This window comes from Rattus norvegicus, chromosome X (genome assembly GCF_036323735.1).
Source record: "Rattus norvegicus strain BN/NHsdMcwi chromosome X, GRCr8, whole genome shotgun sequence".
Taxonomy (NCBI): domain Eukaryota; kingdom Metazoa; phylum Chordata; class Mammalia; order Rodentia; family Muridae; genus Rattus; species Rattus norvegicus.
This window is the reverse complement of record NC_086039.1, coordinates 40713967-40738066: the sequence shown is the minus strand read 5'-3', so window position 1 is coordinate 40738066 and position 24100 is coordinate 40713967. Positions and strand designations below refer to the sequence as shown.

Below are 24100 nucleotides of genomic sequence, written 5' to 3'. Positions count from 1 at the left end.
GCTACTTCTTAAAATATCGTTAAATATTGGTTTTCTAAATTTTTTATGGTTAGGATAGGATTATAGGTTTGAAGGAAGAGATCACCGAGAATTGTCCTCATTATACCATATCAAGGATATATGACATAAAAATTACATATCGATGATAACTTTAATCACCTGGCCAAGACAGAAATTGCTAGGTTTTTACAAAATTATATGCTTCCCTCTTCCTACTCTCTCTTATGTGGAAACAAATTATTGCCAACAACCACAATTAAGGAATGCAAATGTTAACCACCAGCACCTTATAACTAAGATAACATATCAAAGGAATCTATCTGTTCTGTCACTATTTATCCTAATAGTCACTGTGACCCCCATCTCTTCTGTTTCCTTATGCATATTATATTGAATGACTTCACATCTTAATGTGCCTTTTAAATTCAGATATGTTCACTATATGTCAGAAAAAACAATTATTTTCTTTCCCATATGTGCTGGTTAGTTTTTTGTTGTTGTTGTTGTTGTTGTTGTTGTTTTGTTGTTGTTGTTGTTATTGTTGTTTTGTTAACTTGATACAAACTAGAGTCATCTGGGAAGCGGGAACCTCAACTGAGAAAAAGTTTCTCTATCAAAGTAGCCTATAGCCTAGTCTGTGGTGCATTTTCCTGATTAATGATTGATGTGGGAGGACACAGCCTGCCGTGCCCCGTGGTACCCTCTGGGTATGTATGTCGTAGGAGGTGTAACAAAGGTAACTGATGAGTATGGAGAGCGAGCCAGTAAGCAGCATTCCTCTGTAGTCTCTGCTCAGTTCCAGCCTCCAGGCTCTTGCCTTACTTGAGTTTCTGCCCTGCTTCTCCTCAATGATGGACTATAATGTGGAAGTGTAAGGTATTCAACCATTTTCTCCCATATTGCTGTTGGCCATAGAGTTTCTTATAGCAATAGAAATAAGACACATAGATAAACTGAGTCTCTACATAGAGAAATCCACCTTATTAAAGAAAGGACATTATAGTGATTTTCTTAAGATGGAGTCTTACTATGTTATTGAGATTGATTTCAAACTCCTGGACTGAAACAATCCTTCTGCCTCAGTCTTTCAAGTAGCTAAGAATAGAGATATGTACAATAGTATCAAGATTCCATTATACTGATGTTTTCAAATTAAAATCATATATTTGATACCTCCTATAAATATGATTTCAGTATATGCACAGATTTATATATAATATAATTAATTATATAGGTATGTGTATATAATATATACATGTGTATGTATATGTGTGTATAATATATACATGTGTATATAATGTATATAATATATATGGTGCATATATAATATATAATATATAATGAATACAAAATATACAAACTATATATATACACATGTGTGCATATATATATATACATATATATATATTCTGTTATATGAAAAGTAGTCCAAAAAGAATAAGGTTATTCTCTTTATTCTCTTTAGAGAATTTGTAACATTTATGAAATTAGAAGTTTGAATAATTATACACTAATAAAATGAAGAAATAACTTTTGTTTCCATAGCTGTTATTCTGTTCAATGTCTTTGAACAGAATAATTTACCTGGCAAAGTAGCCTCATTCAAACTAACAAAAATAAGAAAATTAATTTAGATGTAGATCCACAATATTATTGCATTCAGGCCTTGCTCTTACCAGACTTCTTTTAAACATACATGTCAACAACTGTATTGTGAAAAGTGATGAACTGACTGAAAGAAAAAAAAACAAAAGGAAAATTCATTTTCATTTGTGGGGATTTCAAAAGGTGTAATAGAAAGATATGCTTTTTCTATCAAATCAACTCCAAAGTAACTGTCAGAGTTCAGTCATTTGCTTCAAGTGCCTATTGTCCTAGGTATTGTGATGATTTCTTTAACAACTGAGAGACTTCAAATTAATTCTTTCTACAATAATAGCTTAAGTTATTTTATTTGTTTAAAACTTCCATTCCAATCAGGCTTACTTGAATTCTATTAATAAAAACAAGGAAAAATACAATGTATTATTTTGTTTTTACTCTTAAGTAATTCTACTTAGGTTGCTTCATACATATAGGAATAGGTGCTTAATGCATAAATAAAGCTATAAGTATTACTTTAAATATACTACTATACCTTTAAATATTATAAGTATATTATACCTTTCATTAGTACTTTATTATAGGTAATAAAACTGATCAGACATCTAGCTCAATCATTCCAAACTTTATACTCATTTTACCATTTTTTATTATATTAAATTTTCTTTAGTGTTTAAATTATTTTTTCTTTTATTGGATTTTTAAAATTTACATTCAAATGTTATTCCCTTTCCCGGTTTCTCAGAGATAAGCCCCTTATGCCATCCCCCTCCCCATCTGCCCTCCTTGCCACCTTCCCGACATTTCCTTACACTGGGGGGGGGTCCAGCCTTGTCAGGACCAAGGGCTTCTCCTTCCTTTGGTGCCCAACAAGGCCATCCTCTGCTACATATGCAGCTGGAGCCATGGGTCAGTCCCTGAGTAGTGGTTTAGTCCCTGGGAGCTCTGGTTGGTTGGCATTGTTGTTCTTATGGGATTGCAAGCCCCTTCGGCTCCTTCAATCCTTTCTCTAATTCCTCCAACTGGGACTCTGCTCTCAGTTCAATGGTTTGCTGCTAGCATTCGCCTCTGCATTTGACATGCTCTGGCTGTGCCTCTCAGGAGACAGCTTTATTGGGCTCCTGTCAACATGCACTTCTTAGCTTCATCAATCTTATCTAGTTTTGGTGGCTGTATATATGTGGGCTGTACACCCATGTGGGGCAGGTTCTGAATGGTCATTCCTTCAGTCTCTGCTCCAAACTTTGCCTCCATATCCCTTCCTGTTTAAATTATTTTACTGGTTCACTAAACCATCACATACCATAATTTTAGATGAATAATACTTTTCAAAGAAAACAATTTTAAGAAACCAATCGACATCTTGTGGATATGTAAGGGCTTAAGAACTACAGAATCACAACAAATAAATCTTCAGGGAAAGACTCTGTGGGTCTGGGGGAAATGGCTTCCGGTTGTCGTTTGGTAGCAGGTGGCTTTACATCTGAGCCATCTACTGCTCCCTTATTTCAGCTTCTAGGATTACTACTATTATTAAATGTAAAGTGCATGAGACCTTTATCATTTTGGCAAATGAGAAGAACCAAGTTGTACTATATAGTGTTTGCAAAAAATATTTCAAAATATTAAAAAAATCTGTCACTACATGTAAGCAAAAATTTTAATTAAATTCACAAGCTAATTCTAACCATGATATTTTCTGTGTGAAAATGGCTCCTGGAAAATAGGATGCTTAAAAACACTATTTTTTCATGTCAAACAATTCCTTTTCAATTTTATAGGTACTATGGTATTTATTGGCAAACATGATCATCTTATGTCAAAAGTAATCTTCAACTAAAGCCCAAGTAAATGTAATCTGAAATAACAAGTAAATAAACCGCAAATAAACTCAAAACATTAAACCTAGGGAAATTATGAAGAAAAATTAACCATATATATTCCATTAGATTCTATTAGCAATTTAACATCAAAATGATAGTATGTGTTCTCATAGCTTAAAGGCAAGTGAGCATGCTTTTGGATAAAAAAAGACTTGAATCACTGCCCCCAAAAAGAATGCCACAAAGTTTATCCTGTTACCAATAGGGAGGGAATAGGAAAGAAACACCTATCTATCCCATACAATATAGCAGTGGCTCTCAACCTTCCTAATGCTGCAACACTTTAATACAGTTCTTCATGTTGTGATGCCCATCCATGAAATTATTCGTTGCTATTTCATAACTAATTCTGCTACTATTATGCATCATGATGTAAATATCTGATATACAGGATATCTGATAGGTGACCCTGTGAAACAGTCATTTGACCCCAAAGAGTCTCTACCCACAGGTTGAGAACCACTGCCATGTAGGCTCTATACCATATAAAATGTGATTTTTATGTACATTCTAGTAGTATTAATAGTTATGAATCAGATTATTGAGTTTCTATATTTTAAGCAACAATAGCTGACATTCTACATTTTGTATCATATGTACACATATTTAATATCTTCATGGCCCATTTGAAAAATACAATATAAATAAATCACACACAAAAAAATAAAACATAAATTTTCTGCTCTGGAAGGAGGGAAAAACCACAAGGACCCAGTGTGTTTAAACTTTTTGAAAACAATACAACCAGAGTAAGACAATATGTAGCATAAGAAGTAAACTCCTGCATACACATATAGGACACATAAAATGAAACAGATTCTTAAAACCAACCATTCAGAATTATTTAAGGCTACTGTTTAAAACTTTTATTAATTGATTACATGATTATTATAACCATCTCATTAGAAAATTAATTCTAGGATAAATTTTGGTAAACAACACTCAAAAAGTATGACTTCACATTTTCAGTTTGTTTTCAAAATGGGACTAAGAAGTAAATAAGCTCATTTTGAGAAACCTTAGATAACATTTAAAAATTAATAATATTGAATAACAGTAGTGATGGATGGAGACCACATCTCTAAATATTTCTCTTTTTTATTAATCATTTTATTAGTTTACATTTCAAATAATATCCCCTTCCTGGTTTCCACTCCACAAAACAAAGCCCCCATCTCATTCCTGTCTCCCCATCCTCTTTGCCTCTATGAGGGTGCTTCTTCACCCAGTCACCCACTCCCGCCTCACCACTCTAGCATCCCCTACACTAGAACATCCAGCTTCCATCTGAAGGGCTTCCTGTCCCATTGATGTCAGATAATGCCATCCTCTGCTACATACATATCTGGAGTCATGGGTCTCTCCATGTGTACTCTTTGGTAGGTGCTTTAGTCTCTAGGAGCTCTGCAAACTCTGGGTGGTCCAATTAATTGATATTACTCTTCCTATGGGATTGAAAAGCCCTTCAGCTCCTTCAGTCCTCAGTTCTTCCATTGGGAATTGGAGTCCCAGGCTCAGTCTAATGGTTGACTGTGAGTATCTGCATCTGTATTGGTCAGGTGCTGGTAGGACCTCTCAGGGAACAGCCATACCAGGCTCCTGTCAGCAGGCACTTCTTGGTATCAGCAATAGTGTCTGGGTTTGGTGTGTGTAGATAGGATCCCATGTTGGGGCAGTCCTCAGATGGCCTTTCCTTCCGTCTCTGTTCCATTTTCTGTCCCTGCCTTTCCTTTGGACAGGAACATTTCCGGGTTAACAATTTTGAGACAGGTGAGTGGCCCCATTCCTCACCTGGGGGCTGTGCCTATCTACTGGAGGTGATCTCTACAGGTTCTATCTCTCCTTTGTTGGATATTTCGGCTAATGTCAACCCCTTTGGGTCCTGGGGGCCCCTCGCTTCCCTGGAGTCTTGGACTTTCTAATGGCTAACCCCAGTTCCCCATTCTCCACTGCTACATATTTCTATCTGATTTCCTGACCCTCTGTACTTCTCTCCTGCCCCTTCCAATACCTGATCCTGTCCCCTTTTTCCTCCCCCACCTCTCTCCCTCAAATCATAGTAAAGTAAGAAATCTTTTATTCACTTAAATTTAAATGGAAGGCTTAATGTTATTGCTACTTATAATAAATTGCACAACTGTTCACTAATAAACAATAAAAAAGTAAGATCCAGGATTTCAGTCAGACTTCTACTGACTTATAGGTATTATTTGGGAAAACATGTTATAAACTGTTCTTTAAATAACAAATGCTTATAAAACAAAATAAAAATTCAAGCAAATAACAAAATAAATTATTGAGTAATAATTTAAAAAGTGACTGACAAAACATTCTTATATATCACTATATCTAAAGATTATCCAATCTATCTTGGAAGAATAATGTCTAAGAACATTAATGTCAAGTCAACATAATAGAGATGTATATAACACTTGACAAATATTTTCAGTTTAATATTAATGTTAAAGTTTTAGTTTACTTAATACTTAGCTTTTGAAAAATTTTACATTGTGCCAAAATATTCTACAGATGAACATAAATGCTACTTAATTTAAATTTTAATGGACCAATGAAAGTATTGATGAAACTTAATAAAGATGAGGAAGATAATGCAAACCTATACTAGATTTTTATAATTTCAATTAAAATCAAAAAAAGGAATATATTTTTCAAGCTTTAAATTTTCTATCATAGTGAATGAATGTTTATTTGTAAGTAAATTCAATATATAAGTGCAAATCAGAGTCCTACAGAATTATCTGGGACATTATGGATAACACCAAGGAAACAGTGTCTTCTAAACACAACAGGACTGATGATGAACGTATGAACTCACAGAGACTGTGGCAACATACTTGAGGCCTTTAGAGGTTCAAGGCAGATGGGGTGCCAGCACTGAGAGGGGGAGGTAGGCATGGGCTCCCATCCCTAACAAAGAAGCTATCTGCAATTGACATCTGTTTGCCAAAGGAAATATTAGTTTTCTCCAATGGAGTCTCACTGGTTATATTAAGCACACATGGGTAAGCCCCGTGACCAGCAGTAGATGGCTAGCACGTTGAAGTCAATGGGATTTTTATAGACTTTTTGTCTCATATTGCTTTCTTTGGGCATTCCTTTGTCTTACTAGTCTTTTGCTTAAATATTATGGTTTCTGATTTTGTGTATTTGGGGGTTTTGTTTTTACTTCGTTGTTTAGGGGTTGTGAGTGTATGTTTCTTGGGGTTTTTTTTTCTGTTTTTTGATAGTGGGTATGTCTGTGTGTGAGTGTGTGTGTTGTCAAAGTCTTAAGAATTCAGTTATGGTAACTTATGCATTACAAACTTTAAACTGAGAGGAAAAATATTTTATTAAGAAACTCTCTAGTAGTGTTTATTTAATAGCACATTACTCTCAAGAAATCCACATGGGGCACATTCATTCAACAAGCAATATTTTATAGTGAATCTTCCATATATGTTCTTACAAAATAACTGCTAAACACTTAACAAAATAAACTTACATAAACTTTAAAGTATTCAACATATTTTTTATCAAACACAGGAGGAAGGACAGAAAATTACAAAGCTATTAATTTAAAAGTGTTTTAAGTATCTTACTTTCTGATAATAAAATATAAGTTCTATATTTAAAATATGTGATAATAATATGTTTAACTAAATGGAGTTTTTTCGAATTATTTCCTTAATTAAGTCAACTGTATTTTCACTATGGAAAAATACATTTAATAATATTGTATAAAATATTTAAACCCTTATATGGAAATTAAAAACCCAAAGGGATTCTACCAATACCAGTCTCCCATGCTCTCTATAGAGTTCTTTCTGAACTATAAAATGGTGAAATAGTCAAGATATTTGACTGATGTAAATGAAATGTTTAAAAGAGGTTTATTTTAGTTTTTAAACTAAATATTTTTTATAGGTGTTTGCATATAGTACGAGCCTATTTTAATTAGAAAATAGGATCTGTGTCATATTGTAATACCTATGGTATGAACACCAGTGTCATCCATTCACTCACTGAAATTATTAATATTTCTTAACACAATAATTCTAAGCCATGATTTAGGATTTTGAATTGGGTAAAGTCAGTACAACCAAGAAATAGAGATCATACACCCTATCTTAGCCTATATTCTGGCATATAGCATGCACATTAGCAATGGAGTGTCTATTAAAATGCAATAAGACAATTTATGTGCAAGCCTTGTCACCTAGGAAAAAGATTTGCTGACAGATCAGTAACCTGAAAATAAATTTATTTATTCCTTCACTGAACAAATGTTTTCTGATTGTATATATTACCACTAGTGTTTTATACATTGTTATTTACAACAGATTGGGTCTGTGCCTTCATCTAGTAGAACAGTCATTAGATAATCATAGGAAGGAATGCTAAAATAAAATCAGTAAGTGGAACATAAGAGGTGTAGGTTGTACTACGAGAACATACAACTATGGATTCCTACAAGATTTGGGAAATGGGGAAAGACTTTTCTGATGTGTAAGAGGAAAAGCTTGAGACCTGAAGGATCAATAAAACCTAATAAAGTGAAGGAAAGAATCAAATCCATATAAAGGCCTAGCTGTGGACAAACAAAAGGACTAAGGTATCCAGTGTCTGGTATCCATCATGAGCCTTACCTCACAACCTTCAGGGACTCATAGGTCATGTTAGCGGCTTTGAACATTAGCCTAAAACAATGAAAAGTCATTTTAAAAAACCACCAAGAGAAGGAAGAAGTGAGATGTGATTAGTTGAGAATCATTCTTTTTTTTATTGGATTTTTTTATTTACATTTCAAATGTTTGGGCCTTTCCCGGTTCTTCGGTGTAGGGGTTGAGAATCATTCTTAAGGAGTTCATTGTAGCCTTAGGTTTACGGATCACACAAAATGAAGATGCTATAATTATCATGCCCTTAACAGAAAAAGTCAAAAGTGTGTCCTTTGTAATGAGAGTAGAAAAGAGAAACACATAGTACATTACATTTACTTTTTCTTCTTCTAGAGCCAGTTTTCAAACTTTTCTTCCAACATCTCCACAATTGCTGAATAGAGCATACTCATAAACCTGGGAAGATCTGAGAAATGTGGCTTTAAACAGCCTGCTACAAGCCTAAAATTCCTAAACAATCATCTATTTTGTTTTCTGTATCATGGATATATATTTGTTTTAATTTAAAATAAGATTGAAGTTTTTTTTTAAACAAAAATGAACTATTTGGCTTTTGATCATTTGCCAGAGTAATACACCATTTTCAAAAGCACAGACCTATGCTACCCATGAAAACTGTGCATTCACTCACTGGATGGTATACAACACAATGATTCTGTATTCAAGACTCTATTTCCTGTTTTCAGACACTAAATAACTATGAAAATCATGAAAAAATTTTACACTCCACTTTTTTCAAATTACTTGCTCTCTATTGCCCCCTTTAAATTAGTTCAGATGCACCGTCCTTCTTCTACACTATAAAAATGAACACTGCATCTTTCAAAGTAAGCCTTATGTGTGACGTACTGTAAAGAAATTATATGGAAAGCTAAAAGTCATTAGAAACAAATTAAGCTCTAATCTGGGGTTGTGCTACTATAAGTGAAAATGATAATTTATCATTGCTTTAAGAACAGTACGGATATTCAAAAGCCTTGTTTCATTCTGCATAGAAGGATTTGGATCAGTAAAATTCTAAATATCAAGCATAATGTTAATGATGTAATTAATCTTCAAAATAACTACTTTAACATTATTTCTAGATTATTCCTCAGAAACAGATTTTAAACAGCTGTACCAATTCAATACACATTCTTTGTGGGCTGATTTTTGGCAGCCAAAGTTTTATAATGTGGTATTTATTTAAACTCAGGACATGATGAGAGTTTTATTGTCTTGCTCATATGCAGATTTGTTCTTGTACTTTTTGTCACCTACTCACACTCCTCCCTCACTTTCCCTCTCCTACCCACTTTTCCCACTTCAACCAGACAAAGCCAGATAAACTCTCAGTTAACACCGTTATTGCATCTCTAGAATCTCTTGATGTGCCTCCCACATTAAGATACATTTCTTTTCAAATATAACTTAATTAAACAATTCAAATACCTGCTAAAACCCGGTCCTCCCCTTGGATCCCTTCTTGGTTCACAAATCTGTCATCTTTAATGGATTGGTGTTTGCATGCATAAGACAAACTTTTTAAGCATTTTCTAAGTGTATTAGTTCGTTCCTGTCTTTATCCTAGAAAACATTTTTTTCTTAAATAGCATTGTTGTCTCTTATAGAGGAAAACTTTAAAGCAGACAAGAATTGTAAAACTCCATTAAAATACTTTCCTTGCAAATGCACTGAGTAAATAGTAGCCCAGGAACAGAACATAATTACATAAGTAGTTGCTTTCTTCTAATCAGGAATAGATTGTATTAGAAATCAAATGTCAATGACACTATAAATCAAATGTTTCTTGTGGACTATACACATCAGAAGATAAATATCTTCTTTACATAAAATAACAAAAATTCCCATTAGGAAAAAAAAAACCTGTCAAATCCAGAGGAAATGACTGCTGTGCCTATCAAATACCGTGTATTTGAAAAAACTATTATTTTTTCCAAAAGTGATAAAGCCAATGTGATCAATTAAGTTTAACATCTTTCCACAACACCATGTGCAGTTTCAAGTTCCCAAGCAAATATTTCTGATTTCTTTCCCTCAATTCAACTCAAAATTTTGACAATTTCCTCTTTAAATTAAGATACGTTTCAACCTAAGCTCTGATATCCTATGAGGGGAGAAAAGTAATTATTAATCACCTGTCCAAGTTTGTCTTATCAGATATAGTCTCTTCTATATCACTTCACATTTACACTGACTAAACAATATACATCTCCCCCATTACAGAACTGTATTTTAAACATTAGGGTTTTTTTTTTAAATATTTCATTTTCTATCCTCAAGATGGCTGAGTCATTAATATAGAAATCAGAAGGCAGGTACTGCTTCTTGAACAAAATGGATTATTATGAACAAGAAAGAGTAGGGCAGGTGATTGCCGAATAGGTTAAAGACTATTTTAAAATGTAGGGTTTTTTTTTTTTGAGGGATCATAATACTGCAAGATTGATTAGCATTAAGTCCCAGAGATCATCAGAAAATGCCAGCACAAGTGGGTCTTCCGCTTCACTCTGAAGATGATAGTCATTTCATTTAACCCAGAAAGAGATTCAAACTCGATAAAAGAATGCCACAGAGGAAAATAAATGGTCCTAGAAAATAATTATCTTGATCATGAGGATAGGTTGCATTAGTCTCAAAGCTCAAAAAGTTATAAAAGGAAGAGTAGAATGACTTGGTATAAGATAAACAAGGACATTTAATAATAAAAATAAAAAGAGAAACACTGAAGTGTTAGGAAGTTTTTTGCTATATTTCAGAGACTCGTGGAAACGACAGATTATGAACTATTTCTAGGAGTTTCAAATCAACAGGACCTGAGAAATAATATTTTAGAACAATAGGCTTAGTGAAAAGCTAGTTATTGCCTACATTATCACCTATGACTTTTCTAAGTAACTTGCTTGCTTTTGTTGGTTTTGAAAGGTCTGCTTCAAGAGTATCAGAAGCATAAGATGATTAAACATGCTTTCCAATTGGACATTGGTTTCCAGTGCTAATAAACCGATTGTGTATACTTTCTCCAGCAGTAATTTTATATACTTAATTTTTAATGAGTGTAAAAGCTTATGAGCCATCACCAAATATTCAAAAATACTATCAAATTAATCTGGACTAGAAAGCCTTATTTTACTGAATCCTAAGTGGATCATGTATTGTACATTTACTGCAACTAACAACGACAATGTGCCATGTCAAATATACATTGCCAGCCAGAAAAAAAAAGAAAAACCTGACAGTGCTGTATTTACAAAGAGTGCATGAGCAATTTACATCTTTGCTAATAGTTAATATAGACATTTTCAGTATCTCTTTCAAACACATTTCAATAACAATTATTGACCAAAATTAACTGCCGTGTTAATGGACCTTCATTAAACAAGTCTTGAACACACGCTGTGCAATCCCAATAAATTTATTTTTATCCTTCATTTCATTCTTTGAGGACTTAATTTCTGTATCATTTCTATAAATTTCATGGAGTCATACACATATGATCTAATTGTATTTCTTCTGCCTGGTAAATAAAAAAAACAGTCTAGAAATAATAAAGTATGTGAATACTAAAACAGTATAGGTAGCTACACTTTTACTGTAACTAAAACCTACAAATATGAAGGATGTTGAAGGGGTCACGCAACTAACACGCTCTGAAGAGCTCCCCGAATGCTACAATTATTCAAGAGCCTTACTCATTTCTTAGGGTCTGGGGATGTGGCTCACTTGATGCTTGTAGAAAGCATGATAACATGTTGGAAGCCCTGAGTTTGACCCCAAGCACCATATAAAACCAGGAGGGGTGGCTTCCACCTGTAATCCCAATTCTGGAGTAGTGGAAAAAGCAGGATCAGAAGTCCTAGGTCATGCTTGGCTATACAGAAAGTTCAAGGCTACTCTGTACTATATAAGATCCCTTTTCAAACAAACAAACGAAAAAACAAACAAATAATAAATAAAGTGCTGTTCATCCTTAGTACTGGTTTTATAACACTTATAATTATAATTATATAATTATAATTAAGCAAGGTCTAATCAACTCAAAGCTATAGGCTAAATTAATAGTTGGCTTTCCAACATTTCTGTAAACGAGGAAAGTGTGGAAACTATTTTTAAATGTCTTTTTTTTTAAGTTTACTGGTGGAACTAGAGAAAAATAACTAAGATAACATTTATAAGTAACAAGTTGGGGAAATTCTCATTTCCTCCAACTGTTTTTTAAAATCTTATTTTCTGATAGGATCTGAAATGTATATGACTATCACAGAATATTTAACAATAAGCAGTTTGGGACTAAGCAGCTAACTGGGACCTGAACTTGATAATTAAATCAGTTATTCTTTTAGTCTCATTCAGTCTTTTGTTATACAAAAGCATGTAATTCTATCTTGGTTATCTAACTGATCTTTTTAGGTAGCTATAAAATGTGTCACCAACAGGTACAAAAAAAAAAAAAACAAGTTATCCAACTTAATTATCATGTGAAGTTAAAATTACAGGAAATAGTCTTTACTAAAGTTCAAAGAAACTACATTTTGCACTAGAGCGATTTCTAAAGGACATACTTCGTATGTTGTGCTTGCTTCAGGCGACCTAAACAGAGAAGGGAAAGCACAAGACTAACTGGGTGGGAGGTAAAGAAGATGGAGTATGCAGTGCTCATTACCCGAATCATGGGAATTTCTAGAAGGCAATCCCATGAAGCCAAGACAGCTTTTCTCTGAATATTGTTGCAGCAACAGACCCAAACTAAACTTACCTGTTAGAGAAATTCAAAGAAAGCATTTTAATAAAGCATTCTGACTTCCTGTGACTACTCTGTCATCCATGACTGAGAAACTGAAAAGACAGAATTTTCCTGAGGCACATGTGTGCCTGTGTGTGTGTGTGTGTGTGTGTGTGTGTGTGTGTGTGTGTGTAATTCAGGAAGCTGGAATTTTAATAGCAAATACGGAAAGAGAACAAGCAGCAGAAAAGAAGAGCCACGGCTAGACTTTGTCTTAGTCATCTTTATAACCCCCATGGTACCCAATGCACTGCACACAAGGGGCAGTGGATAAATAATGAATTAGGTTTAATTTAATTCACTTGCACTTACACTGTGCTTCGCAGTTACAAAGCATTTTTCCTACAGATGAGATGGGAAAATCAAAGTAAGTGAGAAATAACTGGGCAAATCAGGGAGAAAAGGAAGCAAAGCAAATAAAGAGAACCCCTAGAAAATAGGCAAATGTCCGAAAGGGTGGGGGAAAGATAAGGAGAGAACTGAATTTCTCCCCACTACCTTCAATCCCTTCCATTTTCAAGTATATAGAGCTTAGAAAGTCTGACTGCTAAGCAAGCCTAGGAAAGGGGCTCCTTGCTCTTTGAAAGGGGCATTTTCACAGATAAGGCTTGAAGCACATCTTAAGTTTCCCTGCTCAGGTATGAACTCAAGCAGAACTCTCATATTCCCCAAGCATTTTTCCAAGCATGTCCAAGAATCTTTTATTCCAAGGTAGGTATCCCCTTAGAGTTCAGTCTGAGGATGGACTGGAGAGGTCCTTAACAAGCCCCTCAAGTCAGACAACAGAGGGAGATAGTGAGACAGGAAAGCCAAGAGACTAGAGAAAAAGCCCACATTTGTGACTAGGAGAAGGGCGAAGGTTTGAAACTGGTCATTAGAGATTGTCGGGGGTGGAGGGGGGGCTTCAATATGGAAGAAAGGAGAATATTTGAATGCGCATTACTTTAAACCTAACATTGGACCCTTAACAAGAAGCTGCGAGAGGTTTAAACATCGCAGACCTCAACCTAGAAAAGCAAAGGACATGCTGGGGTGCGCAGGAGGGAGCCCACATATATCAGCTTGGATGCTGTCCTAAGGGAAGCATGTTACCCCAAAGTAGCGCGCCCCCTTCCCGACCATCGTCAGCCCATCATGGAGGGGGTTCCCAGCTTCCAACCAGAGCGACTGCATCCTGACCCCATTATGCGGGCTTAAAAGTTGCCAGGAGAGTTGGCGCTGGGGAAGGCACTTGGCAGGGCAAGACCGAGAAGGGGCCTCGGGTTTCCAGGAACAAAGGGGCTGATGCAGGGACAACCAGGAGAATAGGTCCCAAGGGCTCCTCCCTTAGCAGGGAAACAAGGGTCGCCGCGTCCTCTCAACCCGAAGGCGTCGAGGGAAGCGTGAAGTGGGGAAGCTGCGCGGGGATTCCACCGCCCTGCTTCCAGCTTCAACCAGGTGGCGCCCGCCGCCCTCTTGCTCCCCGCGCCCCTCCAGGCTGAAGACAAAAGGAGACCAGGGTCCCCGAGTCCCTGCTAGAGCCAGAGGACCCCTAGCCATCCCCAGGGAGGACCTCAGCAGTCGGTTGAAAGCTCCCAGGACGGGTTATGCCCTGTCGGGTGTCCCTCCCTCGTACCGGGACCCTGCGCCCTAGTGTCGCCTCTCCTTCCCCACAGAGGGCATTACCTTTCATCCAGTCCACTACTTGACTCGGAGACCATTTGCTCACTGGTTCCATTATCAGAGCCATGGGCGGCGGGGTTGGTGCCGCGTGGGACGCGGAGCTCGGACAGAAAGCCAAGTCCGCAGCCCGCTGCGCCCTCAGGTGGGGTCAGTGGCCGGCCGCAGCCTCCTGGGGTGGGCGACAGGGAGAGGGTGGCTTTTGTGTGTCCGTCCGGAGGCTGGAGCGTCGGAGGCGGCCGCGGTGGGAGCGGCGACGGCCAGCCGGCCGGCCGGGATAACGCGCCGGGGTCGGCTCTGTCCCAGCCCAGGCTGCCACCGCAGCTGCAGCGTCCGCGGCTCAGCCCGGGGTGTGCGTCCCGAGGGGCTTCAGTTCATGGCTCGAGCCGCCGAGGGTCGCGGCGGGGAAGGGAAGAGACGCCGGCGCACGGCCGCAGCCAACTTGCCCGCTCGCTCGCCTGGCGCGCGGGAGTGGAGCCCCCGGCACGACGACGAGCCGCCCGGCGGAAATGACGAGGGGCCTCCTGCCACCCAAAATATCTCTCCGCAGCCCTCGGGTGCGGGGCGCGCGCTCCACGAGCCCCCCGCCCCGCTCGCCGCCGCGCGGTCCCGCCCCCAGGGCCGGCAGCCGGTGCGCGCGAGCCCTGTGCGCGTGCGTGGGCCAGCGCGCGTGCCCGCCGCCCGACTTCTGTCAGACACGCGGGCCAGGTGTGGGCCGGTCGCGCTCCCGCCTTCCCGCCCCGGGGGTAGCACTCGGCCGGAGCTGCGCCGGGAGGGCGTGTGCCGCGGTGATGCCTGGAGCCTGGGAGTCCGCCGCTGCTGCTGGAGGCTCGCCCAGCCCGGAGGTCGGTTAGGCAGTCAGGTGCGGCGGCTGCAGGACATAGCTCCCAGTGGCCTCCCAGGAGACTCAGAGAGACCGGTTGCCCCACCAGTTGAACGGAGAGCCCGGGGTGGTGGAGGAGGGTACTATAGCCCCCCCATCCCCTGATCCCCTCGCCACCAGGGGGAGGGGACGCCTTTGAACTGCTAGGGTGACAATGGGAGCCCTGGCTGTTCTCTCTGTCGCCCTCGCAGCTGCTGAGTTGGCTCCCGAGGTGACTCCCCCGTACCCTGCGGAGAACACCGGGTGTGGGCTTCCGCAGATGGGAGCCTGGCGCTAGCCAGAGACGCCCATAGGGGACTAGATGGTCCGTGTAGTCAGATCTCCCCTGGGTGATAAAAGGAACCCAGGAAGTCAGAGCTGTCAACTGCAAGAGGCTCCAGGTGATTCGGAAACCGCCTCCCCAACCCCACACGTGCCTCCTCCCAGGCTCTGGGCTCCAGTTGTTGGCCAACTCCTTCAACACAAGGTCCTCGATATCTGTTTTACGTGGTGTCATTTTGTGTTCAGTCGTTCTTATATAACATCCGAAGAGTAATAATGGGACATAAAGTTAGCGACAAACTACAAACATGATGTTTCACATATTGTTTGCTTCAAAAACCTATGCAGCGTTTAGTAACACAGTTTGCCTAAATGAGGCTTTACTTTCAATGACAATTCTAGAACGTCTATTAGCAAACTCTACCACCATTATAACTGGTTTTTCTCAGTATAATTCTTAAAACAGTTACATTGAGTAAACGAGAAACTCCTTTTATTTCTAAATCATTTCAGTAATGCCAATAAAGCATGTCAGTTCCTACTTTATCCGTTTTGTCTAACTCAATTTTATAAGAACATCACTTCTTCAGTTGGCAAGTTCCCACCCCCAACACACAAGGAGGCAAAACAATAGCAGATAACACATTGATGTTTTCACACTAGTGGTAAAAAAGGAATTACATTTAAGAACCTTGTGTTCAGACTTGTTTACTAATAACCCGAACTTCAAGATATAGACAAAAATTTGAAATTTAGATTATACAAGTAAGGTTATCAAAATATTCCTACTGGTAGCACACATTTTATTAGCCAAAGTGCTAATCACTTTATTTTTATTCTGCCTTAAACTAGCTCTACTGTTAGCTACATTTTACAGCCGAGACTTTAACCCTCTATTACACATGGTTACATACATGTTAAATAAACTAGTTTGTGTGATTGTAACAGCAAGTTCATTTCAGAATTTCAACGTGGGAAACAAGCCAAAAGATATGTATCAGTGTCATAAAATGGACAATTGTAGTGAATGGGTGGTCCATTGAAGATCTCCAGGATGAACATCATATAATTCTCTGTTAACCACAGAGAAGTCTGTGACTTACCATGGATTTTCCTGATCCTTAGGTAACCAGAAATGATGAGAATATAGGACATGACCAAATGTGACTGCAAGAGCAAGATGCAGGCTGAAAGACTGGCCATTTGTGACAAGCAACCACACTGTAAATCGTAACACAAGCAAGTGCAAATTAAGACATCACTTGTCTGATGAGCAGGAAATCAAGACAAAAGCCACAGGCCAGGATATAGACATATAGATGAGAGAATGAGAATATAGATAAGGAAGGATACATTGATTGAAATTATGTGACAAGACCACTTGCAAAGAAAATGAGAAAGTGACATTGTAGGAAAATAAAAGAGAATTTTGAGGAAGACCCTATATTAGATTGAAGGAGTACATAGCCCCCCTCCAATTTGTGTTAGAGTTAGGCACGTTTGTCCAATCATGTAAAATAACTATAAAACTAAATAAAAATCTAAGAATGAACCAAACTGTGAGTATAGATTCCTATTGTCTAACAATTACACCATGGCCTTTCTCTTAAATTCTCCTCCTTTAGGTTCGCCAATAAAATATAGCATTTGACTTTGACATTGACAATATAATTAGCATAAATTATTTCAATCTCTTCATAACATAACAGGCTTTTTACTTTCTGCATTCTTGGTTTGGGGAGGGGAAAGAAATGAAAGGATTAAGTCATCGATGCTCTTATTCTTTAACTACAGATGACTCAGCTGAATCTTTGTGGCATTTTTCTTTTCACAACTGTTCAAACAAGCTACCATTTATGTAGTCTGCCTCTTATTCAAAATTTAACATCTTGCCCCATTTTTTGTAAGTTTACTATAATGTGATTCTATGAAATCCTCATCTACTTAATATTGCCTTTCTTAGTATTCAAATTTTAAAGATTAGAAGTAAAGTATGTTGTCATAAATATATATAAAAATATAATGAACTAATTGGTATGATGTCACACATTCTTCCACAGGCTAGATGTAAAAGCCAAACTATGAACCTTTGGAAAGAGCCTCAGATTCTTTATAAAATCAAGCAGAGTAGAAATGTTAAGTTAATTAAGTTAATTGCATATATAATTTTTTGAGATATTTGCAATCATATCAAAATGAATCAATTAAAATAATCTTTTTAATCTATTCTTTTATTTTAAGGAGGTTAAATCAATTTGTGACACTGGTTAATGTTTTGTCCCTATGGATTTCAAAATAAAAATAAAAATCCCTTAACCAACATATCCTCTGTTAAGATTTTAAAGTGTAATATGCTCTTAATTAGCTTTAGATGAAGAATTTACAAATAGTGCTCTAACCGAATCTTATTTTTAGGAATTCCATCAGCTAGGAAGGGAGTCTTCCACTGAAAGAAGGACTTTTTAAGCCTTTGTCTCTTTGGAGTCAGTGAGAGAACATAAATGTTTACCAAATTAAGCGATCTGTTGACTTTTACTTACTACATAGTTTGAAAAGATACTTTGTATTACAAGATATATTTTAATCTTTTACCTACCTAATATAGTCCAAGTTGGCCTTGAACTCTTCAACTCTCTACATCAGACTCCCAAGTACTGAAATTACAAATATGCACTGTCATGTTCCAGCTTCTTGTTTTCATAATAAGCAATGGTTTTTGTGCAAAGTTATTCTAGTCTTTTATTTTTGAACAATACTGATCACTAAAACATGGAGAAAACAATTATATGATATCTCATATCTCAAAATAGAGAAAATAAGATCCTCCCTTTTTCATTAATCATAGACAGTGCTTATAATTTCAAAAGCAGGTGTATTATTTAACCTTGCTCATACAGTCCCTCTTGATTAAAAAAAAAACTTCAGCAATCTTGATAAGATTAATAACAATAAAAGAAAGGACTAGTGGTTCCCAAGAATAATGTAAAAATATTTTTCCAGAGAAAGCTTAGTGAAATTTTCTGGAATAATGTTGCTTCCAGTATAACTCGCCTAACAGCTGTCAATTAAGAAAACAGTCTCTCGGATAGCAAGCAAAGTTTCCAATCGCCCAAGAATCATGTATGAAGTAACTGTAATTGTAAATAGGCCTCAGTGCACTTCTCCAGGCTATATCTCCCTTTAGATTTAATGGGGATAAAGAGCACCTAGAGACGATAATTCAATTAGTAGAAACATTTCTTTGTTGTTGTGCCTTAAAGCTAAGCTGTATTAAATCAAGTCATGTCCTTTTCAACCAAGATTTACAGCAATCCTTTCTAAGTGAAGAGAAATTGGCCTGAGTTTAGGTTGTCCCAGTAGAGGTGTTTAAGGGCTCTTTCCAATGTTGTCCCCTGCTGTATTAATCACAATCTAACAAAAACCCCAAGATTAGTTTTCTTAATACATAAAGCCCTTACCCACCAGGGAAGTTTCTAATGTACTTGGCAGACATTAGTGAAGGATACAAAAATTTGCTATTCAACATTTTTTGAGCACTATCAAAAATGCTGGCTCAAGTTCTGTCCTTCAGTCAGAAAAATTATCTTAATTTTATATATGTAAATGATCAGGATATTCACATGTTGGTAGGGGAAACAGAACATTTACAATTCATTTAATAGGATAATGTGATAAGTACAAAGATAGATATGTCTACTACTATGCAAAAAGTTGAGGTTAACTTCTATGCAGAGAGGAATGTTTGACAACTATAAAGAAGACTATATGGAGATTTGAATGCTCAATTTAGACCTTAAGGGATGTCAGCTAAACAACAATGCAGCAAATGACTTTTAGACAAATGGTGGGCAAGGTTATATAGCATTGTATAAGGGTCCTTGAGTTGTAGATATTAAAGAAAAGCAAAAAGTGACAGGAGGTGAAGTAGAAATGGATAGCAATAGCAAGAGAATGGGAAAAATAAATTAATATACATCAATTTAAAGATCAAATGACTTAGAGATGTTTGTGTTTTATATAGACTACTCGGCTAGCCAGAGAGAATATGGATTTGGAAGGGCAGGACAGAAGACTATCAATTCAAACAACGTGGCAATAGGCCAATAAAGGGACACATCTGGTCAGAAATAGAGCAATAGGGGTAGTTATATAGAAGATAGGGTTCAAAGAATAATTGTTCAGAACTTGATCAAGTGGATGAGAGGTTAGAAAAGGGACAATATCAAGAATGGTTTCAGGAGCCTAACTTGGGTGGATAAATTATTTCTCTTACATAAATCATTTAAAACAAAAGGAGCTGACTTGAGAAGTTAAGATAAATAATGAGTAATCTGGGACAGTTGATGCGAAATTTATATGAGGTAGTTTCTGAATTCACAAATAAAATAGTGGAAGCAAGCCATATGGGAGAATAAGAATAAGAATGGGGAAGGAGGAGGGAGGAAGAGAAGGAGAGAGGAAGGGAGGGAAGGAGGGAAAGGTAAGAGGAAAAGAAACCAGGATTATGACATGTCATGACAGCCCAATGAACAAATAACTTCAGGTAGACAGGAGTGAAAAATTATTGGAGGGTCACAGATAGGAACTGGTGGTGTTGTCAATTAAGATAGTATTTATAGTCTGGTTTTAATTTGTGAAAGAATTAAGACATCAGAATGGAGAGGTTTGGTAACAGGACATTAACTTTTCCCACAGATTTACTTTTATCTTTCTTCCTAGCTTCCCTATGTATGTAATTTATCTAGGTGGCTGAAAAATGAGTGACTACTTTTCTCCAATTTATCCAACACTGCTTAAATTATTCTGATTAAATCCCAGACACTAATAATGATACCTACTCTTGTCTGATTACATCTTTACACAATGACACCCTGTAAAATGACCCACTCTTACCAGATCTCATAGACAGAACAGTGCCATGACACTGTGGTTATATTACATATCTTCACATAGGACATATAAGCAAGGATCAAACACAGAACAACCTATCACAACATCATTTCACCTATTATCTGGCCATATATATGGATGTGGTATCATCCTTTAGAAATAAAGATGTGGGGAGCAGAGTTTGCATTGCCATCCATATAAAGTAATAAACTTTTAAACCACATTGGTGGTTGTTACTTCCCCACTGATTGACTATAGAAGTGTAACAATCCAACTTAGCAACTGCCACTATGCTGCAGATTAAGTTATGTTTAACTATTTGGCATACATCTGCTCCATGAAGCCTATAAATATCCCTAACAGAATGAATTCCACTGCACCTTTGCCTGAATAAACTAGAAGAACCCACCATGTCCTAGCAAATCAGCAGCAGCAGCATTAGCAGCCCAACTTCAAGTTTGAAAAGACTACGGTTTTCTGAAGCATTAGGTCTCCCTAAGGTTAATGTGCAATTAATTAAAATTCTGGACGTTTGAAGTTTTTATTTTGGCTCTTTCCTTCTATTATTTTCTTGAGAATGTTGTACACGGATACAATATGTTTTGATCAAATTTACTACCATCCCCTGCTTTCCAATTACTCCCCTACACACCACTTTCCCTTCCAGTTTCATGCGCTCTTTTCTTTAAATCCTCTGGATCTACTTAGTACTGTATGTACCTTGGTGTGAAACCTTCTATTGCAGCCTCTCAGGAACACATTCCTGAGGAATCTGAACCTCCCTCTCCCTATTGCTGTAGTTTGCCAACTCCTCAGTAGAGGTGGGACTTTTTTTTTAATTGGACATTTTATTTATTTACATTTCAAATGGTATCCCCTTTCCCAGTTCCCCCCTCTCCCATCCTCCCTGCTTCTATGAGGGTGCTACCCCACCCACCCACTCCCTTCCACCTCTGTGCCTTGGCATTCCCCTAGGGCATCGAGCCTTCACAGGACCAAGGTCCTCTCCTCCCATTGATGTCTGACAAGGCCATCCTCTGCTACATACACTCTAGAGCCATGGGTCACTCCATGTGTACTCTTTGCTTGGTGGTTTAGGCCCTGGGCACTTGGGGTGGGGTGGGGGGGAGTCTGGTCGGTTGATGTTGTTCTTCCTATGGGGTTACAAACCCTTTCAGCTCCTTCAGTCCTTTCTCTAACTCCTCCATTGGGGACCTCGTTCTCAGTTCAATGGTTGGCTGCAAGCATCAGCCTCTGTATTTGTCAGGCTCTGGCAGAGCCTCTCAGGAGACAGCTACATCAGGCTTCTGTCAGCAAGCACTTCTTGGCATACCCTATAGTATCTGGGTTTGGTGTCTGTGTATGGGATGGATCCCCAGGTGGGGTAGGTGGCCTTTCCTTCAGTCACTGCTCTTCTCTTTGTCCCTGTATATCCTTTAGACAGAAGCAATGGGTTAAAAATTTGGAGATGAGTGGGTGGCCCCATCCCCCAACCAGGGACCTTGCTTAACCTCTGGATATGGTCTCTACAGGTTCTCTCCTCTATGTTGGGCATTTCAGCTAATCTCAGCCCCATTGGGTCCTGGGAGCCTCGGACTTAATAAGCCCCTTCCCATCTCTGCTGAGATTTTTGCTGGCTTGATCTTGTGAACTCACAGCCACTGTGAGTTCAAGTGTGTAGTGGCCCTGCCATGTCTGCAAATACTGTTTCACTGAAGATGCCCACTATCTCTGGCTCTTATAAACTTTCTATCCCCTCTTTCTTGATTCATTATCTCTGCAAGTTAACCAGCTGTATGTCTTTTTATTAATCACCATCTATGGCAAAAAAAGCTTCCCTAATAAAGGTTGAGAGATGCAATAATATATGGATAAAATGAAATTATCAAGATTAAAATAACACAGAAGGTAGAAAAATAAAACTGAGAACAAACAGATAGTTAAAATAAAGAGGTAGTCTTAAGCGCTGATGTAGCAATTACTGTAGATGTAACAGATCTAAGGACATCAACTTAAAAATTGCAAAGACTTGAAGTGTGTGTGTGGGGGTGTATATCTAAGGTGCCCCATGTGCTCCGAGGGATGGGAGAAGGATTGTGGGAGGAGGTGACTGTGAGGGGGACAGAGAGCAGGACGTAAAGTGAATAAAAATTTAAATAAAAAATAGGCCAAAAAGAATTAGAAATATAGCACAATTATATCATATTTGCAAAAAATCACTTCAACTCTAACAGGCTGAAAGTGAAATGATGGAAATATATATTGAATAAATATATATTGAATATTGAATTTATGAAATAATTATTGAATACTAACTTTTAAAAGCAAAAGTGGCCATATTAATGACATATATTAATGTCAAATAAAGTAGTCTTTAAGGGAAGAAGAAAAATTATACATAACAAAGTGTTAATTCGATACTTAAAAGCCAAGGGAGATGCAACATAATTCCTAGAAAAATTAACATCTAAAACATATTCTTTAAAATTGTAATGCATAGTAATGTATACCTATAAATCTAACAGTCAGGAAGTTGATGTAGCAGGATTACAACTTTTGACTCAAGCATTTATGTTCCACAGTATTTCCAAGCCAGGCTTGACTACAGAGCAAGATCATGTCTCCTTCCAATCAACAAAACACCCCAAAATATTTTTTAAAAGGACTAAAGTTGCAATGTTCAGCAAAAGAATGTTAAGATTCTAATTACATTGTGGGGAACTAGAAAATGTATCTTAATATTCTTCTGCTGTGATAGAAAGTCTTTGGATAATATCTTAAATTAAGAAGTCTACAAATGCAATCAGATAAATGACTAAAAATGGGGGTATATAAGGCTGGGGCAAAGGACTGTGGTGTCTCAATGTAAGTCAAAAATCACTGAAGTTTGGTAATGCTTTGTTTTAGTAAACATTTCAAAATATTTTAGATAAACCTAATTGACTCTATTGTGACTCGATGACCCCAACTTGGCTGTATATGTCTATGTATAGCATTAGCCCACTACAATTGAGATTGTTAGCGACATAGAGAAAAGCATAGACTTCTCTTGTTTTCTTTCCTTCAAGTGGCCTTTTCACTTAATGTTTTAAAAATATATAAATGGCCTCCAGGAAGCCTTTTCAAATCAATCCTGTCTCATACTAAATGGAGAATTTTTTCATTACCGTTTTAAATGCAGTGGCTATACCTGCAATCAGCAATCGTTTTAGTGTAAATAAAATGAAACACAAAATCTGGGAATTCAAGATATAAAGCATATGTTCATAAGGGCACAGTAATAATTGGTTGCTTAATATGAAAATGTAAGGACCACTACCTTAAAATGGAATAGTTTTACTAGGAACATACAGTCTGTCCCCCTAGAAATTCTAATAGAACGTATTTCACAATTACTCTTTTCTCCCTGATTTCATGAAGGGATACCATATGCTTCCTAAATGGTAAACTGTTTTCAGAA

The 24100-nt window shown here is 37.6% G+C and overlaps 1 protein-coding gene across 6 annotated transcripts in view; it reads right to left on the bottom strand.

Annotated features, from left to right (window-relative positions):
* Cnksr2 (connector enhancer of kinase suppressor of Ras 2) overlaps positions 1-15224 on the bottom strand; it is a 248888-nt gene extending 233664 nt beyond the window's left edge. For 2 of the 6 annotated variants that reach the window (XM_017602144.3, XM_063280272.1), the window contains exon 1: positions 14613-15224. In XM_017602144.3, the coding sequence (XP_017457633.1) occupies positions 14613-14676 (64 nt within the window). In that variant the 5' untranslated portion in view covers positions 14677-15224. The remainder of the gene's footprint in view (positions 1-14612) is intronic. The other 4 variants (NM_001113366.1, NM_021686.3, XM_039100001.2 and 1 more) reach the window with 3 other exon arrangements.
* Between the last annotated feature and the right edge of the window lie 8876 nt (positions 15225-24100).